The 27,748-nt window shown below is 41.9% G+C and overlaps 1 protein-coding gene across 1 annotated transcript; it reads left to right on the plus strand.

Moving 5' to 3' along the window:
* The first annotated feature begins 1,247 nt into the window (after nt 1–1,247).
* CNR1 (cannabinoid receptor 1) lies at nt 1,248–27,748 on the plus strand. Its single transcript, XM_010948948.3, has 2 exons — nt 1,248–1,382; nt 22,227–27,748. The coding sequence occupies exon 2, from the start codon at nt 22,290–22,292 to the stop codon at nt 23,706–23,708; it is 1,419 nt and encodes a 472-aa protein (XP_010947250.1). The 5' UTR covers nt 1,248–1,382; nt 22,227–22,289; the 3' UTR covers nt 23,709–27,748.

Below are 27,748 nucleotides of genomic sequence, written 5' to 3' on the forward strand. Positions count from 1 at the left end.
GGGAGGGGGCGCGCCCGGCAGGGAGGCGCAGAGCCAGCCGCCCACGGAGCCCAACTGTTTGCAGCCGGGGCCGGGCGGGTGGGGCGCGCCCAAGTGGTCTGCGCCGGGCGGGGCGGCGGGGGCCGGAGGAGGCGCCCGGTGCGAAGCCAGGCGGGCCCGAGGCAGAGGACAGGTGGCCGCGGGGCCGCCGCCAGGTAGCAAACGGCCTGGGGACTGCGCGGCACGGTCCCCAGACTTCGTCTGCCGCGGGCTCGGCTCCTGGCTGCCGGCTGCGGGGGCGGCCCGAGGTGGGGTGGGGCTCAAGGACGCACCCCCGGGCCTGGCGCGCCAACCTCGCCCCTCCCGCTCCCCCTTCCCTTCCGGCTCAGCCTGCTGGCCCAGACGTGACCCCCGCGCAAGGTGTTGGGCTGAGCGCAGCCAGGGCGCGCGTGATTAATGGCCCCGAGGTCCGGGGCAGCTCAGGAACGAGCCCCTTCTTGGCTCGGCCAGTGTGTAAAGGTATCCGGGAGGAGAGCCAGGCCATGGCAGTGGGGGCCCCGGGGACCGCGGCGGCGGCGGCGGAGGAGGTGAAGGAGGAAGAGAAGTAGGTGACGCGGACCGGACCGGACCGGAGAGGCTTATCTCCTCTGGCCCCGGGGTTGGCACCTCCGCCGGTCCCCCGCGCCAGCAAAGTTTGAAGCCACAGGCGCCGCGCTGCGCCGCGCGCCGGTCCCTCCCCGTGCAGTTCCCTCGGCGGGGTCTGTGCTGCCGCCGCTGCCAGGGCAGGACAAAGGCTCATTAACACGTGATGGGACCGCGCTTCATAAATGGGACCGGAGCGAGAGGGAGCCAGAGACAGAGCGCGAGCGGAGGGAGAGGCAGGGACCGCGCGAGCTGGGCTAGGCGACCGGCGCCCGGGCTGGCGGAAACGGGCGGCCCCACGCCGGGCCAGGCGGGGCGAGCGGGAGGACCCAGTGAGGAGCCCCGGGAAGGGGCGAGGCTCGCGGGCAGAGGGGGCGCCAGTCCGGATCGCTGTCGAGGGCGGGCGCTGGAGGCAGGGGACGCCGGCGCGCGCGCTGCGCGGACCGACTGACTTACTGACCGACAGACGGAGGCACACCCCGCTCCACCCCACCCTGCCTCGCCCGCATCCCCGCGCCGGCGCCGCCTCCCTCTCGCTACTCTCTCGGCCACCCCTTCCTTCTCCACTTCTTTTCCGCCTCCGCCTCTTCTGGGCTCCCGCGGCGCCAGTGCCTTTCCCTGGCCCGGGCGGGGCGCCTCGGCTCCCTGCAGAGCTCTCCGTACAGTCAGGGGGCACGTTTCGTTCTAGCAGAGAAGCAGCCCCTGCGCCGGGTGAGAGGTGCCAAGGGAGCTTCTCCCCCGAGGACCGGGGGATGCGAAGGGTAAGATCCTGCAGAGTTGCGTTTGTAAGTACCTCTTCCGCCTCCCGCCCCCTCGGATGCTGACCAGTGTGGTCCCTAAGTGTCCTTCGTGGAGTTCTTATTCCGTGTGAGCGAATTGTGCATCGGTGTTTACTAAGCTGTATAGCTCCAGCCTGTTAACTGTGGTCTGTGCTACTTCTGGAGGTTTCTGCCATTTACTAGTTATTGACTATGTGTGCACCTGGCTCTCTGGATGCGATGATGTCTGTTTGTGGAAAATGTGTAATTGTGCATGTTTGAAAAACGAGAGCTTGAGTTGATGCTTAATGCCTATAAACCATATCAGCAACTAAGTCTTCCCGGAGAAATACCTCGATCTCTGCATTAAACCTAGAAACTGTCTAAAGTCTAATATTAAATGCCAGATAAAGAAAGGTATGTCAAATAGTAAACTTTTGGATATAGAAAAATATAGCTACAAGATGCACTCCTCATTGAGGAAAATTAAATGAGCATTTAACTAACATCTAAATTTGAATGATGATGGAACCATTTTAACTAAGAACTAGCCATTAGATTAAAAAAAAGTTGGGGTTGTGTTTTTAAAAGATCTTTCTTGCTAAGGCTCACAATCACAAATGGATCAGCTCCTGAATGAAAATGTGTTTGCTGTGACAAACGTGAGAAACTGTCATTTGGTCATTTGAAAGTTTAAAAGCCACATGCCTGTTTCTAACATTAGTTTTCAGTTGAACAGATTTAATTAACAGAAAAAATTTAGTCACCTATTAATCATGTTGTCTCTCATCTTTTTAATTTTCCTTCAAATAAGTGCTATTCTTGCTTTTGTTGTTGCTTTCTTGGTGTGTTAAGCATCCTCCAGTAAGAGATTAGAACAGTAAGATTCTAAAGGTGTTGAAATATATCTCAGTGGGTCCCGTAACTTCTCATTTTTATTACCAAGTTAATATGTTTTGAACAATGGGAGTAATACAGTTTCTTAGGGGAAACTCAGTGGACATTGAGTATCAGTGGGTGACCACTGCCATCAATCTGTTTTGCAGAATATTGAGAAGCCCAGAGCAGCCAACCTTTAAGATTCCCACAGGACTTTATCTGATTTAAAGTGTTGCTTTTCTAATCCCACCCTACTGACAGTTTGCAAGGGAAGATATACTGATTGATTTTTCTCTGTCCCCCCTTTTTTTTCCTTCCTGGTACTCCTCCCCCCTCCCCCGCTCTCTAACTCAGTTAAGAGCAATTTTATCCAAATAAAAGGCTACGTATAGCTTCTTAAGTGAGACAGATTATTTTCTGATTATCCATACATGAGCAGAATCCCCACACCTCCAGAATTTTAAACATTGCCTACAGCAGGCAGTTATTGTAGACACAAGAGCAGTTACCACAGTTGGGCAGGAAGCTTGGACATGGTTTTTAAAAACTAATCCATTTTAGGATATCAAGAGAACTTATTGTAAACAGACTCTTTTTGTTCCAAAGATGTCTCCCACTCCAGGCAAGGAGCAGTCATGGCTGAGGTATGTATCAGGTATCTGATGGGGAGAGGTCTCATTGTGTTCCTAAGTCTCCACGGGGGTACAGTGCTGCCACAGGGGGGTATGCTCAGTTCTGACCTTTCAAAAATAAAATTACTATGCTCGCATACTCACTGTCAGGAAGGCAAATTATATTCATGACCCTCCCCCACTTTCAATAGGTAGCATCAGTATATGTGCATATAAAAGGAATGTTATACCCTGTCCCTTAAATAAGCCATAAGCCATAGGTGATATTATTTAATTTGACACATGAAGTTTCACATTCTGGTGAAAATCCGATCTCACGTTGGAGTAGTGCTTGGCTTTGTTTGTTATCCACTGTTTTCTGTCTTTTTCTGTTACCCTTTTCCCAGTGGACTGCATGCCTCCCTGTCTCGCCTGTGAGATTGTTCTCTAATAAGCCTAGCTGCAGGATCAGTGTGTTCTTTCTGGCATTTCAAAATGTTAAAATAGTGAAATTCTTAAATGTTACCAAGACGAAATTGCTGGGAATGAGATCCTCCAGAAGAATCACTATATTTGTGGCATATTACAGTCTCTTCCAAAAGAAAACTCCTCGGGTCGGTTTACCTATTTTCTCAAGGCAGAAGCAGCCCCGTTGATTGTGTTGATAAGTGTTTAGTATGCAGTGTCAGCTTATTAATTACTAACGCAAAGCCGGAAAAACTCTTTCAAAACAATGGCACGACATTTTTCTTTGCTTTGACTCCAAGTTAAGATTAACCGCCAGGAAATTTAGACAGACTCCTTGATTGCCTTGCACATTAGTCTGTGGAATTAGAATCGGAATACTTGGCTGTATAAGAATAAACTATTATGAAATGGAACTTACAATAGCAGTTTATAGTGCACCACGCTTACCAAATGTTTCTCCCCAGAAAAAAACAGTTGGCCTAATAAGAAGAGGGATTATTTCCCATAATTAGCTCTCCAGGAATGCTGCGAAAAAGAGTAATACATTGAATTTGGAAATACCTAACAACACGGTGAATAAAACGAGATTTGGTTATAGCGTCTTGAATTTGGTTAGAAGATGGAGCCTGTCTGTTACTTTGCTGCCTGGCCTTCTTGGGGTAATTACGTTAGCTCAGTTGCATAAAGCACAAAGATGAGAGCTTTCAGTCCTGCAAAAAGGGGATGCCGTGTCTCCACCAGTGTGAGTCTCTCTCTTAATTTTGTAGTCATCATTTTCTAATTGAACTAACAAATTAGAGTGAAACCAGCCTTTGGGTTTAAATTATTTATAATTCTGCCTTTGACTCTTGAAATGACCTGGGCCCAACATTGTTTGAAAAACTATGCCAGGGCCAGATCTGTATATTGCATATCTATATTTTGAGGGGCTGAAAGCTCTGCTGATTTTTCATATTTTGACTGAAGTTTGGTCGAGAAGTTCAATAAGAGGAAATCAAAACCAATGGATGTATTTCGTGTTGGCAAAATTTTAACTTCATATTTCTCCCCGCTGAATCTCCATCTCTTTCCTCATCCTGTTCTCATGATACTGTTAACTTTATATTATAACTGCCCAATTGCTGTTTTTGAGGGATTGGAGGATTCAACACTTTGTAACTGAACTGCTATTTAATGTTTTGATAAACATTTAATTCACTGAATTCACAGTAGATTGGGTTCACTTCATTACATATTACAGATCAAATCAGATTTCTCCCAAACATTTTCTGGACTAAAAGAAACAATAAATGTCACCCAGAATATATATATATAACATTAAGTTATCTACTGCATGATCTGAGATGACTAGAATGTATAAATACGCTTTTATACAGATATATGAACAAACTTTTCCATAAATTATATCAAGACTGAAATAAAAATTGAGACATGTTGCCTTTATATGTTTGAACATATGATTGAGATTTTAAATAAATACTACAGTTGAGGGGAAGTGTCCAAATTCATGGCCACTATGCAGACACACATGGAATACTCAAGGCAAAAGGAAGTATCCACCTGGAATCAGAACAAGACTATGCTTATTTTCCAGGATAGTGGAAATCTGTTCTAGTCTCGTGTGTTCTAAGAATCTTGCAAAGAGGCCAGGTTGGGCATAACCACCTTCGATGACAGTTTTTCTCATAAACACTGATTGATATGTTTAACGCAGTTTTTGCTGGTCTTGATAATTGTTTATTAACTCAGGAAAGAAACTTGAAAGTTGGCAGAAGATACGCAAGGCTATTACTGTATCACAAGATGCATATGAACATAGTTTCCTTTGTTGGATATACCACATTATAATACTGTCAGAAGTAAGTTAAAACTATAGGAAATTTGTGAGGAGGAAAAGGGAAGACTGTTTCAGTGGTTTTTCCAGTGCTTCTCTTGGTACTCTTCAAATGGTTTGAGGCTAGATGAACTTCTGTCTCCAACAGGTCTGCATGGATAATAGGTATGTTAATGACATATCAGTAATCGGAGGTCAAAGCCATTACAGAAAGTAATCAGTGTGATTACCTCTCATTCTTACCATAAAATATTTACTAAAAATCTTTCCTGGGTTATATTTCTTCACTGAACATGATGCCTCTTGGAAAGTAAAGTCCATTTCGTTACAACCGTTGTCCTAGGGCAGCTGCAGTGACAAACATGTTCTTGGTCTAGTTTTCATTGATATTTTCGCGATTTTTGAAATACTTTCCATATAGGTATATAACTTTGGGCTAGCCTCTAATTTAAAAGTTTCATTTGGACAGGTTAATTTATAACTTAGTACGGAATTCTGAGATCCAGAGTTGTGTTCATACGGGTTTTTGAGGAACGAGTTGATTACTAACCAAATCTGAGCAAATGGGCCTGGCACAGTTATAGCAGTCGTTCCAAAATACCGTGAATTCTGTTTTAGCCCCAGCTGGAGAAGTGTTCACACCTGCACTGCAGGAAAGCTTTCAAGGTTTGGCTTTACTTGTTTGTTTGTTTGTATTTTTCTTCTCTTATTGAACGTGTGAGTTGAGATTGGTCAGATGGGAATCGATGTCTTTTAGCCAACTCTTTTTTTTAACCCCTTGTGCTATTGTTGCACTATAGTTTGTATTTTTGAATAAGCTTCTTAAAGTAAATTTGGCATTTGTGACTGCAATGAGGGTTTTAAGTTCCCTTTCTCCTCACACAGATGGCAAATCATTTTTCCCTAGAGTACAATATTTTATTATCTAATGTCTTGTTTTTCCACTTTGATTTGGATTCTTGATTGTTTAGAGTTTGGATATGTTGAATAGAAATTCGTTATCTTTGACTTGATACCTTACCACCATGATCAACTCTGAATAGCATTTAAAAAATGTTTTTTTAACTTCAGGAGATAAAGTGCAGGAGAGTTTCCAAAATTCGACAGTGTAACATCTATTTTTTTAATCCCCACTGGCAAATTCCATGCTTTTGCTTTTTAAAGAAAAGCAGAAGCATTTTTCAAAGATGTGCCAGGCAATCTGTTGTGGTAGTTGAATATACTGGCAAGTGCTTTCACAAACTGTGTATGTCAGTAGTATATTTAAATATAATTAAAATAAAATATAATTAGGGAATAATGTTCAAAGTTTATGTTGAAATGAAAGGGTTCCCCTCATTCCTTTATCATTTCTTTACCTGTTTCTTAGACCATATATTTAAAGAAGAAAATTGGAGTCAATATGAGTTCTATAAATTAAGTTCTAAGGAGTTATACACTTAAATTGGTGATAAATTCCAGTATGCTGTCTTTAAAAACAAATTTCTACTTTCACACATGGACATTTGTACTAGGAAATTTTATAACATTGATTTCTGTTGGCCAAGCAGTTAAAAAAGATGTTTTTAATATAGCAAAGTGAACCAATATCATGGGGAGTATGCCTTTGTTATTCTTGTTTGCTTTTAATTCAGCTCTATTTAAAAATAAATCAACCTGACTTATTCTTTATAAGAGAGGCTTATTTTAATGCCACTGTGATCTGTGTGTTTTGGTTTATTCCAGCGTTGCTTCTTAAATGAACTGTATTTTCAACTCATTTTTAATGCATTATTACCAGAATTTGTAAATGTTTTCTCTAGCTTTTGTACAAGTTATGGTGAACAAGCAATATGCCTGTGGAGAAAAAGGGAAAAAACGTTAAAAGAAAAAGACTAAACGACTTAACACATAACCAAAGTAAGCAAAAGATTGTCCAAAGAAATCTGTATCTTTGCATCTGTGGAAATTTGACTTTTGAAAATGTACACCTGCCTTTGGAAATCGTATCTAAGTTCATACAAATAAAAAAGGGAAATCTTTGAATGATTTTAGTCCTCAGCTAAGGAAACTAATTATGAGTAATCTATGATCCATTTTTATTGATGAAATAATTAGAGAGGGAACAGTCTGCCCAGAGTCGTGTATTTAAGTGCTTTGGGATACATTTCAATATATTTATAACTTGTAGGTATTTTTGAAAGATACTTGCCAGCTATACGCAGTGTAAATTGCATAATTGCCAGGGTAACTCTGTAAGATAATTTGCAGTAGATTTGCATTACTTGGGCCTACTGCAACATTTCCAGTTTAGTTTGCCATTTCCTGGGTTCATCTCCTGTGATACATTATTTTATGGTTTTGAGAAAAGAAGAACAGAAACAGAAACATTTCCAGCTTAAAAAAATAATAGTCTGGGATGTTACTTTTACTTTTTTCTGTTCCTTTACACTCAGTAATCATGAGTTCCTTCACAATGGTATTGAAAGACTTGGTTAGCAATGCTGTAAAACTTTGCATAGACTTTGTACATAGAATTAAGAGAAAAGGGTGTGCAGTTTTAAATTTATGTCTGCATACTGGGTAAGTACATATTATGTCTTGAAGCCACTTTTCTTTGCTGATATAGACCAAAGGGAGAGCAAGTAAGTTTCCGGAAAAAGTGCAGAGAAGCCCGGGATTGTAGACTGGAAATCCTCGAGAGCTTCTCCACTCCTTATGCTCACTTTCAGGGCTAGACTACACTGTTCTATTCCAGCCAAATAAAAATTGCTTGATTTTAAAGATCTCCTGTGAGGGACCACTTCATCATGAGCAGTCTCCCTGGGCAATCCATTTCAGTGATCTAAAAACCTATACTCACGGAATAGTCTTTCTTCCTGTTTCATCTCATTTCTTCTTAAAGGTTAGTTCTCTTTTCCTCTCTCATCTAGTCTTTCTCACAGGTCTCTGTCATCTTTACCAGTGGTTCTAAAATTTTAGAGTATCTTAGAATCTCCTGGAGACCTTGTGAAAACACAGTTGTGCCCCAACCCAGGAACAGAGTTTCTGATTCTGGAGGTCTGAGGTCAGGCCTGAGACTGCCTTTCTCCTAAGTTCCCGGGGTATGCTGATGCTGCCGGTTGGAGAGCACCTTTTGAGAGCCACCAACCTAGAAAATGACCAACTCTGTGTGCACTTCCAAACCACCACGGACTTTTCAGACTGTTCTTTAAGAGGTGCACTGGAACATCTAGCCTGTGCTCAGCTATCTTATTTCCTAATTCTTTATCTTCACGCCACGTTTTCTGAATAGTTTCGGTTCCTCCATCCTGTTCAGGATATCATAATTGTATCACACAAACCCTGATTCAAGATCCAACTCTTGAACGGCTACAATAGAACTACCTCGTGCCTTCAATGGCATAAAAATTCTGTACTTGCATCCAATTTGTCACTGCATTTCCAAAGCATATTTTAAATCTTTACCAAATCCAAGTTCCTCTAGTTTGGTTTTTTACATTACTATTTGCATATTGAAAGCATATTTTTCTGTTTATATCTTGCATTGTTAGTACACACTGAAAATTTTTCAGTAAGGGAGGTGACCTTCAACTATAGTAGGTGATAGGTAAGTACCTAGTTTTTAAAATCATGTATAAAGGGAACCCTGAACTTACACAACAATAAAAACACTGAAAATTGTTCCAGGGAGTAAACGGTAGGAAGGAAGTGGAATTACCTAGAAACCTGTATCCTTACCTTGTATGAGTATTTGAACAAATATTAACTTCTTTTGTGAAATATTCCATTTTAGCCTCTGTAATAATAGAAAATAATTTTCCATTCTTTCTCGTCACAGAGTTATGACCTGTGTTGGTGATTTTGTATTTGAAAATTGGAAAGCCAAATGTTTCATAAAACAGAAATGAGTTGAGTTTGTTATTAGAATTGATTTTGGGCTCCTGAGACATTCCCTTCTTACTTTTGGCATCTCTTAGCATAAACATGTAATTTGTTTTCAGTATAACTACTTTTCTTTACTCACTCTTAATGACTTTCTTGAGGCAGAATTCCAAATACTCACAATTAATTTTTACCAATATATTAAATTTTCTCAACACCCTTTTGCCTCAGAAAAGCAATTAGAAATTTCATTTTTGTAGGCAATCGTAATAACCCATTTTAACCCTCCGTAGCATCTTTTCTTATTTATGTTGAAATTAATTCAGTTGTAAAATGCATAAAATGTTGCAGCAGGAGAAGAAGTCGCTCAACCAAAGCAAGAACTATGTCCATTAAATAGAGTAACAAATTGATTCCTGAGGGCTTATAAAAGCCACTCCATCTAGTGGTTGAACTTTCACATAACTTCTCATGACAAGTTGTTTTGAAAACACTTGCCCACGGAGAAACCCATTTGGGAAAGGTCAGTGCGTAAGAGCGTGCATTTGAGGGAAGGAAAAAGTCCAATATAGTCATAATTTCATATATTGTCTTTAAAGATCTATCAGGATTCAGATTCGTTCATGGTTTTGCATCTCAAAAAGATCTCTTTGTATACCGTTGTTATGTGGCAAAACATTGAGGTTCACAATACCCACCCAGGCTGCACAAGGATAGGAATAAAAAGTAAATACCTGTTCTTTGTCCGTACCTTCCACTTGCCATCAGTATAACTTCTGTGGGATACTGAGCTTGAAGATGCTGGGAGAAATAGTTGTTGATGCCTTTCATGTAAGTTTTATGTCTGGGCAGTTTTTTTCAGATGGATATTTGTATGAGACCAAGACTCAGGTTTACTTCCCTAATGATCAGCTGGCTTTATCCACAGTTAAAAGTCATTCTGTTAGGATAGCTCTGCCCTATTGCTGATGGACACCAGTGTTCATTTAGTAAACAAGTATTAAGTACCTACCCTGTGTGAGGCGCTGTGCCAGGCAGAGGACATACAAGACCATGTAAGATAGGTCCCTACTCTCTAGGTGTTCATGATCTGAAGGGTTTAGACACAAGAATGACAGCATTGCCCATCATCTCTCCAGGGAGAAAACCTGAAAGCCCACGTAGGAAGGGGATTTACCCAAGCCAATACAATTTGATGATGAATATCATGTGCCTATTACATGTATTCATTTCCTACTGGATTCTTCCTTCCACAGAAGGGGAAGGGCTGATGAGTGGGCTTTGTTTGATGGGTTGGTTGGGATGGAGAATCATTTCCTTTGCTTCCTTGACCCATATCCCTCACCCAGGTAGGAAACAAGGATATATAATGTCTGCAGCACTCAACGCGGAGCACGCGCCCAATAAAAACGTGTTACCCAAAGCACGTAAGGGGCCTGTGACTTAATCGCCATCTGCCATGTTGCTGTAGTCACACAGCTCTGTGCTCTTCAGGCACCAAGAGCTGGTCATCAACACTCCCTTGTTGGAGCCCTACTAAGGTTTACTTGGTTTATTCTGCCTTGATCCCAGGCAGGATCTTGGGAACTAGCCACAGAGAAGTACCCTACCTCCAGGCCTAAGAAGACCACACTGCTCGTGGTGGGGAGTTGGGTGATTTCAGCTGAGTTCGAATTTCTCCGTATGGGGAATGGGTGTTTCAAGCTTTTGTCTAGTAATCACCATTATGCCTCATTCAGACCTAAAGAAAGCACCCCCTCCATTCCTCACTGGTGTTGTGGCGACTGTCATGACCGTCTGCAATCCTTACAATTGATGCTGGAAGAAAAAAAAAAATCTGTGTAATTTTTTTAAATAGTGGCAAAGACAAGTTAGACTTTATTTATCATTTGCCGACAGACACTGCAAATAAGGTGCTAATCCAGGGCTAGGATTTATAGCTTACAGTTAATTGTCATACTTTGTCCCTGAAGACTATGGGACAAGGATGATTTGCAAGTACTCTAGGCAATCTTTTTACTGTCAACAGATTATTCCTTCAGATTTTAGTTGTTCATTGTGTAAAATTATTACATACTATTGATTACCTCCTCTTTCAAAATCAATTCTTTCCCCTTCCTTAGAAACGGTAAAAAGAGTGTCATTAAATGGTTCTTGGGCCTTGAAGTTAAGAGCAGGGAAGCTGAGTTATGCAGACCTGGGTTGAAGTTCCAACTCCATCCTCTTTTGGTGGAAACCTTGGGCAAAGCATTTTACCTCTCTAAGCCTCAGTTTTCTTGAATGTAGGATGGGGTTTGTAATGGCACCTAATTCATGTAAAGATGAAATAAAAATAATACATATCCTTAGCATGATGCCCAGCACAAAACATAGAGATCTTTTTTATTGAAATTATTTGGGTGTTGGAATGTTCTCTGTTGTGCATTTAACCACCCAGATCACCCAGTCACTCTGAGATTTGAACCTGGGGAAACAAGACTTGGTTTTCAGTTGGGCTTCATTTGTCTGTTCATGGATTCAAAAAGAATATACTTTTTTGTTGCAAGATGAATGAAGAAACGTAGAAGTATGCTGCACCAAAGGCCAACATGCAGCACACTTTAAACCATCGCTGTCCTTGGCGATGAGCTGTAAAAATAAGCTACCTTCTGGGTTCCACGTATTGCTTTTGGCCTTTATTGATCACACCTCACATGCAAGATAAAGACAGCCTTAGGGAGTATTTTTACGTGGACCAGGGCTTCTGTGGAACTGAAAACTTTGCAAATTCTATTTTAAGGGAAAGCCGCTCCATTTATGCTCTTTACAGATTCTACAGAAACAGTATCTCCTCCACCCCCATCCCACCCCCCAAAAAGCAAGGGCACCTGGTAGGAGGAAACATCAAAACAGCAGAGCAAAATTAAGTGGGTAATGAAATTGGTTATAAAAGTCAACAAGTCTAACAAATCACTTTATTTATCTCATTAATTTGCCTTTGTGATAGGCTTTCCTTGTAGTAGCATCACCTAATAGTGCTTAATCTGATGTAGTTCAAAGGCATCATTTCTTGAGCCTTAAAATTCTTTATGTTTTAACAAGCCTTTAAATGTTAAATAATTAGGCATACTTCAGGTTAAATTAGACCAGAAATATAGCCTTCTAAGTGTCCTAATGTCTGTTTAGTTCACATTAATTGATATATTTTTATGAAAAATCTAACACTTTGTTAGTAAGAATAGACCAGAGAAAAGGGTGCATTTCATAACTTAAGCTGTATGTACATTACAAAGTAGAAGAATAATAGCAAAGGCTTTCAAAATCAACCAAGCATGACCAGCATAATGGAATTTTCTTTTATGTATGGGAAAGAGAGCAAGCATTATCAACAAGAAAGAAGGATTATGTGTGTTTGCCTGTATTATCAGGATTATTAAGTCAGTCTTTGATTTCATCATGGAAGATGATGCAGTAAGTGACCAGACTACTTGAATAATTCCAAACCTCGACTGGTTAGGTAAGAGTTCGAAAAGACTCGGTTGCCTGCTCAACTTTAGCAGAAGCATCCTTCATCGATGTTGGCAATGTTGGCCCGTGAGATCTGGCTTGTATATTAAGGACATGCCTTAGACATAATGCAGTTATGAGTCAACTACAGTTTTCCCTACTAACGTTAGAGAAATACATTAGCAAGTTATTTTTCTTGATCAATTTAACAGAAACCAGACTTGTTCCCAGAAATGAATGGAAAATAACAAACAAATATATCCACTGGCACCTTCTTTCTCTTGAACCATTCACAAGGCTCTTTTATAAGGTTAGCCAAGCAGAGCAATGCAGAACCAGCAAACGAAAACAACACGATTAATAAAAGGCCTGGGACTCCTGCATTTGATATCCTGGACGCCTATCAATCTAGACAAAATTAGCTCGGCACTGTCTCCTTAAAGCATTTGTAAATTTAGAACACTAGAGAAGGAGCCTGGTGGGCTGACACAGTCTGTGATTATATGGGGAACACCAGTGCTTCTGGTGCTTCTGGAAGGTTTTCTGCCTTCCGGGCCATGACATCCTGCGGGAAGCAAGTACTATCCCCTGCCTGTTCCCTGGGAGATGCTGCAAAGATTTTGATTCCAGAATCAAAAATGACAAATATCTAAATTATTGAAATGTCTCTCTCAAACAAAGAATGTCTTTGGTGGGGTAAGGAAGACTAAAATACCCTGCTATTGAAGTCACAAAGAGAAAGATAAATATATGATATCACCTATATGTGGAATCTAAAATATACAAAAGAACTTATTTACAAAACAGAAACAGACTCACAGGAGCAGAAAACAAACTTATGGTTACCAGAGGGATAGGGGGTGTGGGAGGGATAAGTCAGGAGTTTGGGATTAGCAGATACAAACTACTATTATATAAAATAAACAACCAAGTCCTACTGTATAGCGCAGGGAACTATATTCAATATTCTGTAATAAGCCATAATGGAAACGAATAAGAAAAAATTATATATATATATATATGAATCGCTTTGTGGTACACCAGAAACTAACACAACTAGACTTGAACAACAACAACAAAAGAATCCTGCTATTAAATTACACTGGTATAGCAATGACTCTATTTGAAGTCCTGTCTGAGAACGTACTCCATACTCACCCTAATCAGAACATGGACACTTTATACCCTTAATGGGTATAGAAACAAATATATGGACTCTGGGTGGACTTTAAAAACAAAAACAAAAACAAAACTCCATGCTGCTACCAAACCATAAAAATTTCTTGATGATACTAAAACCTGGTAGTTGACATATATGTTTGGAGGGGTGTGTGCAGAAGCAGGTGTGCACAGAGAGAGATGGGTAAAAAGAACAAGTGATGTTAATCTAAAAAAACTGAAGTTTTAAAAAAATAATAGGTTCAACGTATTACAATATTTTTATTGTTATTACTATGAAGGTGCGATTTAGAGCCCAAATTGTTAGAGTTGTTTATATTTTTAAAAGCAGAATTCTAGGAAGATCCCCTTAAATGTCATTCAATCATTCTTTTACTATAATGCTAATAAAAAACCAACTGCTTCTTTAATAGGTGCATCTACGCTTCTCGCTGGAAGTTTCCAATTATGATTTTCCCAGTAGCAGACAAAAACAAAATTAAAGACAGCTGCATCCCCCAAAGCCTCAACTATATTACTAATGAACTCTCCAAGAAAACTCTCAATGCAAAAAAAATTATCAGGTGGAAATTGCTGTAATAATCCAAATGTAGAAATAAAGGAAAGAATTATTGAAATGCAGAGAACAGTCTTCCTGCCATGATCCCATTAATTGTTAAAGTAGCCTGTGCACAGTGGTATTTTGACATTACTAAGATCCTTGAACTGCACAAAATCTATGTACATTTTTTAACTGTATTTTTTAATTAAAGTTGGCTTGTATTGGGCAGAAATTACTGTGTATTTCATAACCACACCATGCCCTGGCTCAGGTTTTAACAAGTAGTTTGTTTTAATGAAACTGCTTGGTCACATTAAAATGGGAAATTGTGATCACATATGTGGTGATCTTAATATAGAGTCAATCACAGGCACACGTTTTGCATTACTGAAATAAGATCTGTGATCCTTTGTCTTTACTGAAGAAGCTTTATAGCTCTTCCAAATACTAAAATTTTCGCTCTTGAGGACATGCCAGTAGGCAGATTTACCTAGATGGGCTGGGATAGGAAAGAGGGATTTATTTGGTGGGAGGTAGTCTTAATTACTATTGGCAAAATGCCTTAATTCGCGCTGGTAAGAAGCTGGAAGACTTGAATAAACTATAAGATGCAAGATGGCTTTATACTACTGTTAATCCTTAAAACATGGCATAAAGTCCAAATGCAGAAACTCTGGAGTCTGAGAGACAAGGGTTCAGCTACATATTCTGGACGATTTATTTAAAATCTAATGGTCTCCATTTCCTTATCTGTGAAATGGGGATTATAAATAAGCACCTGATAGAGTTGTCATGGCAATTTAATGATAGAATGCATGCAAAGTCTCTCAAATACCTAGAATGTAATAGACATTCAATAAAGTTTCCTTCTCCCTCACCCATGTGTAATATCTTCTATTTCCTTCATGTTTTAAGTGCTGAGACAAAAATTAAAATTTAATTAGCATCCTATGATCTAATTAAGGCAATGAGTTATCTTGAAGTGTAATTAATAATATATGGCAAAGAGCCTTTATACTAAGTAATGATAATAATTAATATTTATTGAAGACTTAAATTTTGTGCCAGGTACCAAGTTAAGTACTTTACATGCACTTTTTTTTCATTTAATTTTCAGAACAGTTCTATGGTTGAGGCATCCGCCTTCTCCTCCTCCTCCTTCTCCTCCCCATTTTACAGGTGAAATACTGAGTCTTAGAAAGATTAACTACTTACCTAAATACAGATCTGACACTAATCTGGGTTTGCTAACTCCTGATTCAGCATTCTCTCCATTACTAGTGCTTTGACTTTTTGGAATCAGTAGGGGGGAAGAAGGTAGTAGCATCCCTGCCTTAGGTTAGGGAGAAGATGTATCATAAAGGTTAAAAGCAGCTCCAGGCCTACAGTGTCCAATATGGTAGCCACTAGCCACATGTGGCTATTATGCACTTGAAGTGTGGCTGTTTCCACATGTTGAAGCAATAATATTTCGGATGCATTGGGTTAAATGAAATATATTATTAAAATTAATTTCAACTTTTACCTTTTCCTTTTTACCTAGATACTGGAAACTTTAAAGTTGCATATATGGCTTGCATTTCATTTTTATTGGGCAGCGCTGCTCTAGAACCAAACATCTGAGTTCATTCTGGCTCTGCCACCTATAGCCCTGTGAATGGCAAATTACTTATCCTCTAAGTGCCTTTCATCTGTAGGGTGGGTTTAATGATGGCATCTACCACACAGGGTTCCTGTGAAAATCAACAATTTGATATACATCAGAGGCTTAGAGCACCACCCACACATAATAGGCTCTGCATAAGTGCTTCAGAAGGGAAAATCAGCAAGGTTTACCTGATCGTAGAGGCCAAGAAGGAGGGGAATCCAGGGTAAGTCCGGGGTGTGAGCGTGGACAACTTGAAAGATCATTCACAATACTGTAAGAAATGTGAAAAACGACATGGCCACATTATTTGTAATAGCAAGAGATGATAAATAACCCAAACCTGCATCTGTAGGAGGCTGGTCACATTCATCTAAGAGATACCTAAGGCAGCTACTAAATGAGAAGGGAGGTTTTGTGTACTGATGTGGAACTGCCTTCATGTATGCTTTTAGGTGGAAAAGCAAGGTGCAGAACAGTGTGTATATTAGTGTTAAAAAGAAAATGGAGAGTGACTAAATGCACACATATTTGCTTGAATATACATTGGAATATCTCTGGAAGGAGTAATAAGAAATTTCTTGCCTCTGAGGAAGAAAACTGATCAGAATGGGAGAGATCTGCTGTATATCCTTCTGTACATGTTGAATTGCACGAATGGTATATATGCATATAAATAATCAAAATGTCAAATAAATTAGTATTTAATTGGCAGTGTGAAGGGTGAATTAGTAACTCGAGAGAAGGTGACTTATGGGATGCAGGTCATGGACTGGCTCCCAGTAGCTACTTGAAAATATTGGGCTCAAGCTTTGGTCTTCAGGCCAAATGTCCATTGAATTAATTACCCTTCTCTCTTTTAATTTTAAGAAAAGGCAAATATGTATTATTAAAGGACTACTTTAACCCATCAGTTAATAAAATTCAACTGCCACTTTATTAGGTTCATGGGGACGTTTCTAAGGGATCCCAGCCTTCCCTGCCACCCTCTTTTGCTATCATGTTATCAGGCCAATGAGTCACATGAGAAAAAAAAAAGACACCGTTCCTGTGCTTGGAAACCACATTCTAGCTATGGGAATAAACATGTAAACTCATGATTAAATGCTAGGGTGAGGCTCATCATAGAGGAGAAAAATTGGTGGGAAGGGCACGTCAAGGAGGTCTCAGAAATGGCTTTAGGCCTTGGAAGCTAAATTCAATAGAGAGCTTGGAAATGAATGTTTCAGACGGGGGGAGTTGGGTAAAGGGAGAGGAAGAAGGGATGCAAAGATGATTCAAGGAGCAGAGAGTCATCTCCTGGGCCGATAAGCTCTGTGTTTAAGCATGGGTGGGCATTGAGAATCAAAGTAAGATTTGAGGAGATGCTGGGACCATTAGCAGCTCTCACAGATTGTGGCTGTCTTCTGTTTCCCTTCTATTACATGAAAACTTTTGTATGTAAATGGTGGTGTTTCACGAATGTAAGTTTGCACAAAGAGCAAGGCTGACCCAGGAGAGTCGAAGCCAATGGTGGGGTGCATGTAGGACATCTCCTGGAAGAGCCGAGGATGTGAGAAAGGATGTAACAGACACTGGGGAGAGATGTTTATAACCAGGGAAGCATCCTGGCTGTCGGACTTTGGTCTTTCATTTCTGCATCCTTTATTTCTGCATCCTCGGCAACTGGCCTGGGACACTTCGCTGGGCTTGCCAGGCTCTCGGGGCTCACTGGGTGTCTGTATGGTTGGTGCCCTCGTATTCCTGCCTCTGGTTAAGCAGTTCCCAGCCCCTATGAGAACGCAGGAGGGTGTGCAGAAGTGGCTCAAGAACCCTGACTAAGGGAAGAAGCTGTGATTTCCTGAGTGATGACAGAAGTTACCCATGCAGGTTTCAGGGCCTTTGGTCTGGTGTCAGTAGAGGCCACACCGATCTTGCAAAAGGGCTACGGGGCCATGAAGGGGCGCAGGGGGCCCTCCTGGCTTACTTGTACTTGCTTTGTTCACCATCTGGTAAAACGTTGCCGATATTCTTTTTCATCTCTGTCCAGCCAAAGTTGCCTGTGCCATGTGGCTTGTTCCACGAGTCTTTAGGCTAGGTAACCAATAACTCCATCTAAGTAGAGCATTTTTTTTTTTTCTAGCACGAATGGATTGGGCAACTAGGCTAGATACTTTGATTCAAGCTACGTGCTTCTTTATTCCCATTATGATTGGGAGAATCCCTTCTCCACCTTGGATAGAAAAGGAATTTTTTTCCAATGTTGAAATACATATATTCAATCAACCATCTTCTTTAGGGCCCCCTTCTCTATGCCAGGCAATCCACTAAATGCTCTGAATACACATGAAGATAAACAATGCTCCTTCCTTCAGTGAGCTACCATCCAGTGGGTGAGTGGAAGGGGCAAAACCGACACAAACATAGAGAAATACCAATATGTTTAGTAAGTGCTGTGAGAGAACTCCATTTGGATATTCTAGGAGCCCCAAAGAGGGTACTTCGTCTGACCATGGGAGCAGGGGAACTAGAGGAGGTGATGACTTCAGGCTGAGGGGATGGAATTGACCAGGTCGAGGAAGGGAAAGGGTGTTCGATCAGAGCAGTCGGAGCAAAGGTACCAAGATGAAAAGCAATGGGTTTGGTGTGTTCGGGGAACTCTATCTGGTACAGCCCAAGTGGTAAGTCCAGGGGTGGTGAGAGGAGGGTTGGAGAGACAGGCAGGGGCTAGCTCCCCGCAGGAAGCCCTTTACTGGACTTCATCCCGTGGGGGTGGGGGTAGAGTTGGAGAGCTTCCTGCTGGGGGAGAAGAGAATGTGGAGCACAGAGAATGTGACAAGGGTCGGATCTGAAAGGCGTTCCGCTGGGCTGACCCGGGAAGCAAAGAAAAGGGCTGCCTGTGACAGTCTGGAGAGCATGGGTCCGAAAGGGAAACCTCGTGGACGAATTTGAACTCGGTCTCTCGGGCCAAGAGGTTGAAACATGGGAGTCACCTCCTCAGCCACATACTTTATGAGGACCACTGCAGCAGCTGTTTGGCAAGTGATCAAAAGGAGATACAGGTCCAGGGAAGCAGGAAAACCGGCCATGAGGCGGGTGCTCTGGCTCCAGGGAGCTGTGATGATGGCCTGGACTTAGAGGTGGCAGAATGTGGGAAGTTGGTCACATTTTGCACATTGTACCTATTCCAAGTTACTAAACAAACAGAACAAAAACCACATCATGACACTTAAGGTATTCATTACATTTTTTTCTATGCCTCCGTGTCCTGTCTCCACCCACACTAATTCTACATACTCCTGGCATAAACATTCTTTTCGGAGGGAAGCCTCCTTCAACGCCTCAGACTGGCAGCTCCCACAGCATCCTGTGTGTCCCTGATTATAGCTGTGACCACATTTTCTCGCACTTAAAGGGTCAGCTGCCTGTCTTCTCTGTTACACTGCACTTCTTGTGGTCAGGGACTCTTCCCTGCAACTGTTGTGTTCCTAGTGCGGAGTACAGTGCCTGACACATAATGGATACCCTATAATGTATTGAATTGATGAGTAAATGAATTATTAATTCAGGTAGATAGGACCTCTGTATTTTAGCAAGAGGATTCAGAACATTTTAATTGGGTCCAAGGTAATGACTATCCTTTCTCTGCTCCCTCCCCCCAGTCCTGTGTGATATGTTTAGGAATATCAAAAGGACAATTAGTAAATAAAATATTGGGTTTTGTGCTTTTAAAAATTATTGTAGCTATCACTCAGTACTTCTAATATGATTTATTTATGTATGTATTTATATTGAGGTAATTGACATCTGACACATGTTAGTTTTAGGTGTAAAATCATGATCTAGTATTTGTGTGCACTGTGGAATGACCACCACTGTAGGCCAACTTAGCATCCATCCCCACACAGAGTTACAAACCTTTTTTTCTTGTGATGAGAATTATTAAGACGTACTCTCTTAGCAATTTTCAAGTATGCAAAACAATATGATTGACTATAGTCACCATGCTGTACCTTACATTTCCATGACTTATTTTATTTTATTTTATGACTGGAAGTTGGTACCTCTTGACCCCTTTAACCCATTTCACCCACTCCACAACTCCCCTACCTGGATATCTGTTTCCTTCCCTGGGTTTGGGAAGTTTTCTTATTTCTTCAAATACATTTTCTTCTCTTTTCTTTCTCTCCGTTCCTCTGGGACCCCCATAGTGCAAATGGGATTCCACTCGATGTTGTCCCATAGGTTTCTTAAGCTAGCTTTCCTTTTTAAAGTTGGTTTGTTGGTTTGTTTGTTTGCTGTTCTGTTTAGGTGAGTTCCACGGTCCTGTGTTTTAGATCACTGACTCTCCTGCTCCATCCAATCTGCTATTGAATCCCTTTAGTGGATTTTTCAGTTCCATATTATTGCATTCTTAAGCTCTGTAACTTCTGTTTGATACTTTCCTCTATTTTTTATCTCTTTGTTGAATTTCTCACTGTGTTCATCCATTCTTCTTGGCAAGCATCTTTATGACCATTACTTTGAACTCTTTATCAGGTAAATTACTTATCTCCATTTCAAAGATGGCACTTGCCAGTGCCTCTGTTCCCTGAGATAGAGTCCCAAGGGCACCTGTTCCTCCAGCAGATCAGCAAATGAATCTCCTTCACATTTACTCCAGGTGCTTTTCAAATTACTGCTTTTGGCTGAGCCTCGGAGCAAGTGAATCTGCACGTGAGCCCTTTAAGGGCAGTATCTCAGTTCCCTACAGCCCTTTGGGTCTTTTGGATTTAAGCTCCGTTGGTTTTCAAAGCAGACATTTTGGGGGCTTGTCTCTCAGGTGCAGGTCCCAGGGGTTGGAGTGCCTAATGTGGGGGGCACACCCCTTGCTCCTCAGAGAGAAGCTCCAGATTCTGTGACATCCCTGCTGATTGCGGGTCACCAGGCCAGGTGTGGGGTCTTGGTGAGACCATGTCTCTGCCTCTCCCACCCGTCTTGATGTGACCCTTTTATCCTTTGTTGTGAAGTGCTGTTCAGCTAGTTTTTAGGTCTTTTTCAGAGGGAATTGTTCCATTTGTAACTGTAGACTAGGTATGCCTGCGGGAGGAGGTGAGTTCGGGGCTTCCTACACTGCCATCTTGGACTGCCCTTGGTATTTCTAATATTTTTTTTATAAGCTAAAGACCCTAATAGCCACATTTTGAACAAACATTTCTAAATAGTAAATCCAGTTCTATGGCTGTTTATTTTCAAACAGAACCAAATTACTTAGCTTAGAATTGAAGAGCCCTTAAAATTTTGCCCCCTTCTCAGTCCTTATTTCCAGTGCCGTCCACTTGGAAAGCCTTGGATGCTCAAGCCTGTCTCCTGTCTTCCAGAGTGCCTGTGTCCCTTCACCACTCGTGGGGGATGCTATCAAGATGCACTGTCCATCATGTCACCCGTTTCCAGTGGTAAAGTTCTTGGTCTTCCCATGATCCTCAGGGCAAGTAAAACATTTTTCTTGGCTGGTGTAGACTTTCCAGAAGTTCATCTCAGCCATGGCTGAGTTCAAACATCTCCTGTGGGTGAGGAAACTTGGCTGACAGAGTCAGGTCTAGCACCTAGATCTTCTCACCAAGGCCAAGGGCTTCTTATAATTCTCAGCAGCCTCTTCCCCCTGCTTCGTACTCAACACATAGGCCACCCAACTCAACCTACTCAACCTCTGATTCCACACTGTCTCATTCTTTAGTTGTCATATGCTTGGCCTTACCTGTGTGACAAGGTGGGAAAGAGCAGAGATTGGGTGACATGGGGTTGCTTAGGACTTGGGAAGGGGATGGTGTGTGGTGGTGCATACAGCTCAGTGGTAGAGCGCCTGCTTAGCATGCATGAGGTAGGTCCTGGGTTCAATCCCCAGTACCGCCATTCAAATTTTTTAAAAAAAGGATCCGGTGTGTGTGTATGTGTGTGTGTTTGTGCGCACGCATGCACGTGCTAGTAGTAGAAGCCAGGTGGCAAACACTCCCTAACACAACTATGAAATGCATGCCCTGCCCAAGATACACTGCCTTCACTTGACCAGCAGACCATGGACATCCATGCAGGACACACACAATGACTTACGTCCAGAGGGCAAAAAAAAAAAAAAAGAAGAAAGAAACACATGTTTTTCGTATGTGCCACTACATCACCAACTTTGGGAAGCTCTTCTTTAAGAGACTCATTTTGTGGACTGAATCAGACAAGGATTTTACCTATATTCAGAGACAGGAATGAAATAACATAAGGGTACATATTTGGGATGTTTACAATAGTTCTTCAGGGTTTTTTGTTTGTGTGTTTTAATTCTCCTGGTTTTCTCACCATCCAGCTTATTTGTGTTCCCTCCTGTCAGGATTCCCTGCTGCGGGGCTCCTTCTCAGTCACTTTGAGTGCGGCCTAACCCAAGACAGAGGGTATGAAGTCGATCCTCGATGGCCTTGCAGATACCACCTTCCGCACCATCACCACGGACCTCCTCTATGTGGGCGCCAATGATATTCAGTACGAAGACATCAAAGGCGACATGGCCTCCAAATTAGGGTACTTCCCACAGAAATTTCCTTTAACTTCCTTTAGGGGAAGCCCCTTCCAAGAAAAGATGACTGCCGGCGACAACACCCAGTTAGTCCCCGCAGACCAGGTGAACATCACCGAATTCTACAACAAGTCTCTCTCGTCCTACAAAGAGAATGAGGAGAACATTCAGTGTGGGGAGAACTTCATGGACATGGAGTGCTTCATGATTCTCAACCCCAGCCAGCAGCTGGCCATCGCCGTGCTGTCCCTCACGCTGGGCACCTTCACGGTCCTGGAGAATCTGCTGGTGCTGTGCGTCATCCTGCACTCACGCAGCCTCCGCTGCCGGCCTTCCTACCACTTCATCGGTAGCCTGGCCGTCGCTGACCTCCTGGGCAGCGTCATCTTCGTCTACAGCTTCGTGGACTTCCATGTGTTCCACCGCAAAGACAGCCCCAACGTGTTTCTGTTCAAACTGGGCGGGGTCACGGCCTCCTTCACCGCCTCGGTAGGCAGCCTGTTCCTCACGGCCATAGACAGGTACATATCTATTCACAGGCCCCTGGCCTATAAGAGGATCGTCACCAGGCCCAAGGCCGTGGTGGCCTTTTGCCTGATGTGGACCATTGCAATCGTGATAGCTGTGCTGCCTCTCCTGGGCTGGAACTGCAAGAAACTGCAGTCCGTGTGCTCGGACATTTTCCCTCTCATCGATGAAACCTACCTGATGTTCTGGATCGGGGTGACCAGTGTGCTGCTGCTGTTCATCGTCTACGCCTACATGTACATTCTCTGGAAGGCTCACAGCCATGCCGTCCGCATGATCCAGCGCGGGACCCAGAAGAGCATCATCATCCACACATCAGAGGACGGCAAGGTGCAGGTGACCCGGCCGGACCAAGCCCGCATGGACATCAGGTTGGCCAAGACCCTGGTCCTGATCCTGGTGGTTCTGATCATCTGCTGGGGCCCTCTGCTCGCCATCATGGTGTACGATGTCTTTGGGAAGATGAACAAGCTCATTAAGACGGTGTTTGCCTTCTGTAGCATGCTCTGCCTGCTAAATTCTACCGTGAACCCCATCATCTACGCTCTGCGGAGCAAGGACCTGAGACATGCTTTCCGGAGCATGTTCCCCTCATGTGAAGGCACCGCGCAGCCTCTCGACAACAGCATGGGGGACTCAGACTGCCTGCACAAACACGCCAACAATGCAGCCAGCGTCCACAGGGCGGCAGAGAGCTGCATCAAGAGCACGGTCAAGATCGCCAAGGTGACCATGTCTGTCTCCACGGACACGTCCGCTGAGGCGCTGTGAGCCTGCCGCCTTCCTGGCAGCGCAGGAAAACAAATTCTTCTTCTCCTTCTTCTTCTTTTTCTTTTTAAAGCTCAAAATCTGGATGAGTCTGTCGTCTCATTGGTTATACTTTTTTAAGTTTACCATGCTCAGTGCAAAGGTGATTATCACTGTCATCAGCTCTCAGTTCTCTAACGGTTCAATAGTGTAGTCCTAAAACTCAGTTCTCCAGGGATTTACAGTGAAGAAAGCCTGTTGTTTAAAGGACTGGAAGGAAGGTCCTTCAAAGTCTCAATGAAATAGGAGAGAAAGCTTTGGGTACACAGTTTGAAGCCTAAGTACCCATAGAAAAAGGCCATCAAATTTGTAATGCCTTTGTAACCACAACTTTTCTTATCATGTGAAATGTATTTGTCTGGAAGTATCAGAGATGTCCACTTTTACAGCAGTTCTAGTACTATAGTAGAGAGATTTTGTAAAATGTATTGTGTCCTGTGAGATGTGTATCAGTGTTCTACTCTGTGTTATTTATATCTGTCTAGTTCAGCAGAACTGAAAGGTGGACTCCGATGAGAACAATGGAACATAAGTAGTGGATATATGCCAATGGGACCACTTTTTAAAACAATTATTGCCCACGATGTAACTTTAGAAACCTTAATATTTTTTCAAATATCTCTCTTTAAATTTGACATCGAAGTAACCATAAAGGTTTATTTTTCTGTTAATGCAACAAGAAGAATTTGAAAGTCTTGAGCAGAATTCATTGACACAAATTTATTAGTCCTGCATTTTCATATGAGGACAATGTATTATCTTCTGGACTATAGCTGTTCTGTTGAGTGATGGATTACAATCAGAACAGAAGAGAGACGGCATATTGACTTTTGGCTGGCACCTCTGACTTTCTTTAGTCTTTAGCTATTACTGGACCTCTTAAGACAGCATGTGTCAATCTTAATGTATGTTGTTATCACTGTGCAGTCGCTGTTTACTTGAAGAGTATTGCATTCCTTTAGTCCAGGTTTAAGTAAATTTCATGCCTGGGTGGCCAAACAACAGTCTTCATTTTTTTTCTTAATTGAGAAGAAGTATTGTCTGGATCAGTAAAATTATATTGTGTGTGAGTGTGAATATAAATATGTGTATGTTTGTGTTTCTATCCTGTGACTGTTCTAAAGTGATGTCATAAAGTGAGCAAACTGTGACCACGTGTAAACTGTACCATTGCTGCACTCTGGCCCATGGATTCAGTTTCTAAAATTGAGTTCTTCCGGAAATCTTGTTGATAAAAATACTGACCATAAACCTTCAGAACCCTCCCCTTTTGAGACTGCCTCCAGTGATTACTAAACTGACCTTTAGGTATTTCATAAGAGCAGTGTTTAGCAAGGAATCATTAATCATGAACATTCAAGTTCAGGTCTGTATTTACAGTGTTCATGTCAGAAAATGGGAGTGTTTTGGTTTCTGAGCACCTAATATCGATCAAGTCCATGGAGATGTAAGTCATTATAAGGGAAGTGGTTCTAAAAAACCCCCAGTGGTAACATTTTAGTTGCAGGTGTAGGCAGTGTGATTCCAGTGTAAGTAGCACTAGACACAGTTCGCTGCAGTAGGACTACCAGATCCGGCTCATGTGGTGAGAAGGCTGAGCAGACAGTAGGTGAGACAGAAAAGGGCAGTGAGGAGCCGACACGCTCGTGATTGAGACCTGGATGTCATATGGCTGCTTCTGGGCTTCGCCCAGATCCCCTTGGTGATACCTTGGCACCAACTTTGTCTGGATAAGTTTGGGCCAAGGAAGAGGCCTCTCCTTTGCTTCTGGGTAGCAAGATGTGCTAAAGCATAATGATGAGCTTGGCCTGCTTTCTTCTTCTGCCCCATTTCATACTCCTGAGTGGTGCCGTGGGTGCTCTGAATGAGGCCCTCTCCCAGGAAGCATCGACAATGCTAAAGAAGACACTTGACTCTGAAAAGTTTACTTACAAACTATCTTCTCCCTAAAAACAGATAAAGCCTGGCTTTTGCAGGACCCGGAGGCCTGTGTACCAGAATGTAAAGTGGAGAGCTAGCATTTAGCTGGTGATTTCTAGCTAACTGGTACCCCAGCAGCCTGATGGGGCAGTGCCCTTTCTAACAGCGTGAGGCTGAATGTGGCCTGTGGTCCAAGCTGGGATACTTTTAATTGTCTGTCTATGCAGCTTGAATCTGCCTGCTGGTTCCCTCACTTTACCTCTCTGTGAAATGCAGATGCAGATGAAGGCTCAGTGTGCTCGGGGATGAAGAAGGAGAAAAGACTATTTATGAACAAAACTCACCAGGGTCTAGTTTTCATTTAAGAGTTGCCACTCTTTTGTTCCCAATTACCCCGAATGTTAATCCACACATCTCAGAGCTCACCAGGCAGTACCTCTGAAGACCTGGTGAAGATATAATTCTTGTTAGTGGTAGGTAAATTCTAGGATTCATTTTTGAAACTGTATTTGTGTATATGCAATGTAGATTTTATAGTGTGTTGTGCTTTCAAGAGCTAACTCATATATAATAAATTAAGGGACAATGGGGCTGATAGCACTAAACTTGGTGCTTATTGATATTCTACGAAATATCTGTGAAATATCATCATGGATGTGTTACACCACCTTCATTCCAAAATGTTTAAATGAGTTTGATCCACTCTGACACTTATAATATCATTTCCTAACCCAAGTGACTCAAATGTTCTCCCCAGTGAATATACTCATTAGAATCATTATTTATTAGTATCATTCATTAATTAGTCCCTTAATTAGACTCATTGGTTTAAATATAATTTAGATTTCAGTAAGTTCTGTGGGGTCTGAATTCAGAATCATCCACTTTCCTCTGAGGCTGACGTATGTGTCTGGACCATGCATTTCACCATCACATATGTCTTCAGCAAGGGCCAGATTGCCAACCTGTTCAATTTCTTCAGAGTGATGATGAATCGTTCAATCCCAGACCAACAGTTTCATTTAGATAAGGAAGGCTGCCTCCAAGAACCTCTGATTTTCTATTACATATGAAAGATCTGTAAAAGAGAGATGGAGCTGGAAGAAGCTACAGACCATACCCACACTTGAGATGATAACCAAGCATCCCCATCACCTTGAGTCAGGTCTGTCTGGCATTAAGTGTCATGGCCATCTAAACCCACACTGCAGGAAATAAGCCCAACCACCAGATGAGAATTAGGCCCTTGGTGAGCGGCATTCTAATTCCTGTCCTGTTGATTAATTTCTGCCATTCCATGTTTGTAAAAGAGACCACCAATATCATGCGCAAAATTAGATTTCTCATAATCTAACTGTATATTTGTATATTTGAAAATCTCCTAAATGCTGGGCAATGGCTATTAACAATTGTCTTGCCCTGGCCTTCTGATGAAATGTTAACAATGCCTACTATAATATAGACAAAACATTTTATCTACTGATTTGGGCTGAATGTATGTAAATAGGTTTTAAAAAAAAGGTCAGATGTTTAAGCAGTGGCCTACAAATCAGTAATTTTCAGATAGGAGAGTTTCTCTACACTGCTGTGGCATCCTAAAAGCTAGCTTCACGTAAATTTAGTACACTAGGCCTGCTGGGGATCTGGGTCCCCAAGAAAGGAAAGCTTTTGTGTAACAATATGAATCAAGAGACCAGATTATCTGGATTCTTATTTCCAATGTTTCAAGTGGAAAACATAACTCTTTATTGTCTGTAAATCTAACATGATTACTTTTCCTCTTAGAAGACTATCGTATTGTTAGATGTTTGTTGAGCTGGTAACATCCTTGCAACTGCTGCAATATCTTTGTTAGTAATAAAATTTTGTACACAAGTACTAGTAAGGTTGTTATTCAATGTAGCTTCAGTCATTAAATTGCTATAGCAAAGTAGTACTTCTGTAATATTTACAATGTATTAAGCCCACACTATATTTTATTTTAATGATGTAATTAAATTGTTATTTATTCAAAGAGAAAACATCCCATCATGTCTATTGTCCAAAGTTACCTGGAATCAAATAAAAATTCTAGATTACCATCA

This window comes from Camelus bactrianus, chromosome 8 (assembly GCF_048773025.1).
Source record: "Camelus bactrianus isolate YW-2024 breed Bactrian camel chromosome 8, ASM4877302v1, whole genome shotgun sequence".
Lineage (NCBI taxonomy): Eukaryota > Metazoa > Chordata > Mammalia > Artiodactyla > Camelidae > Camelus > Camelus bactrianus.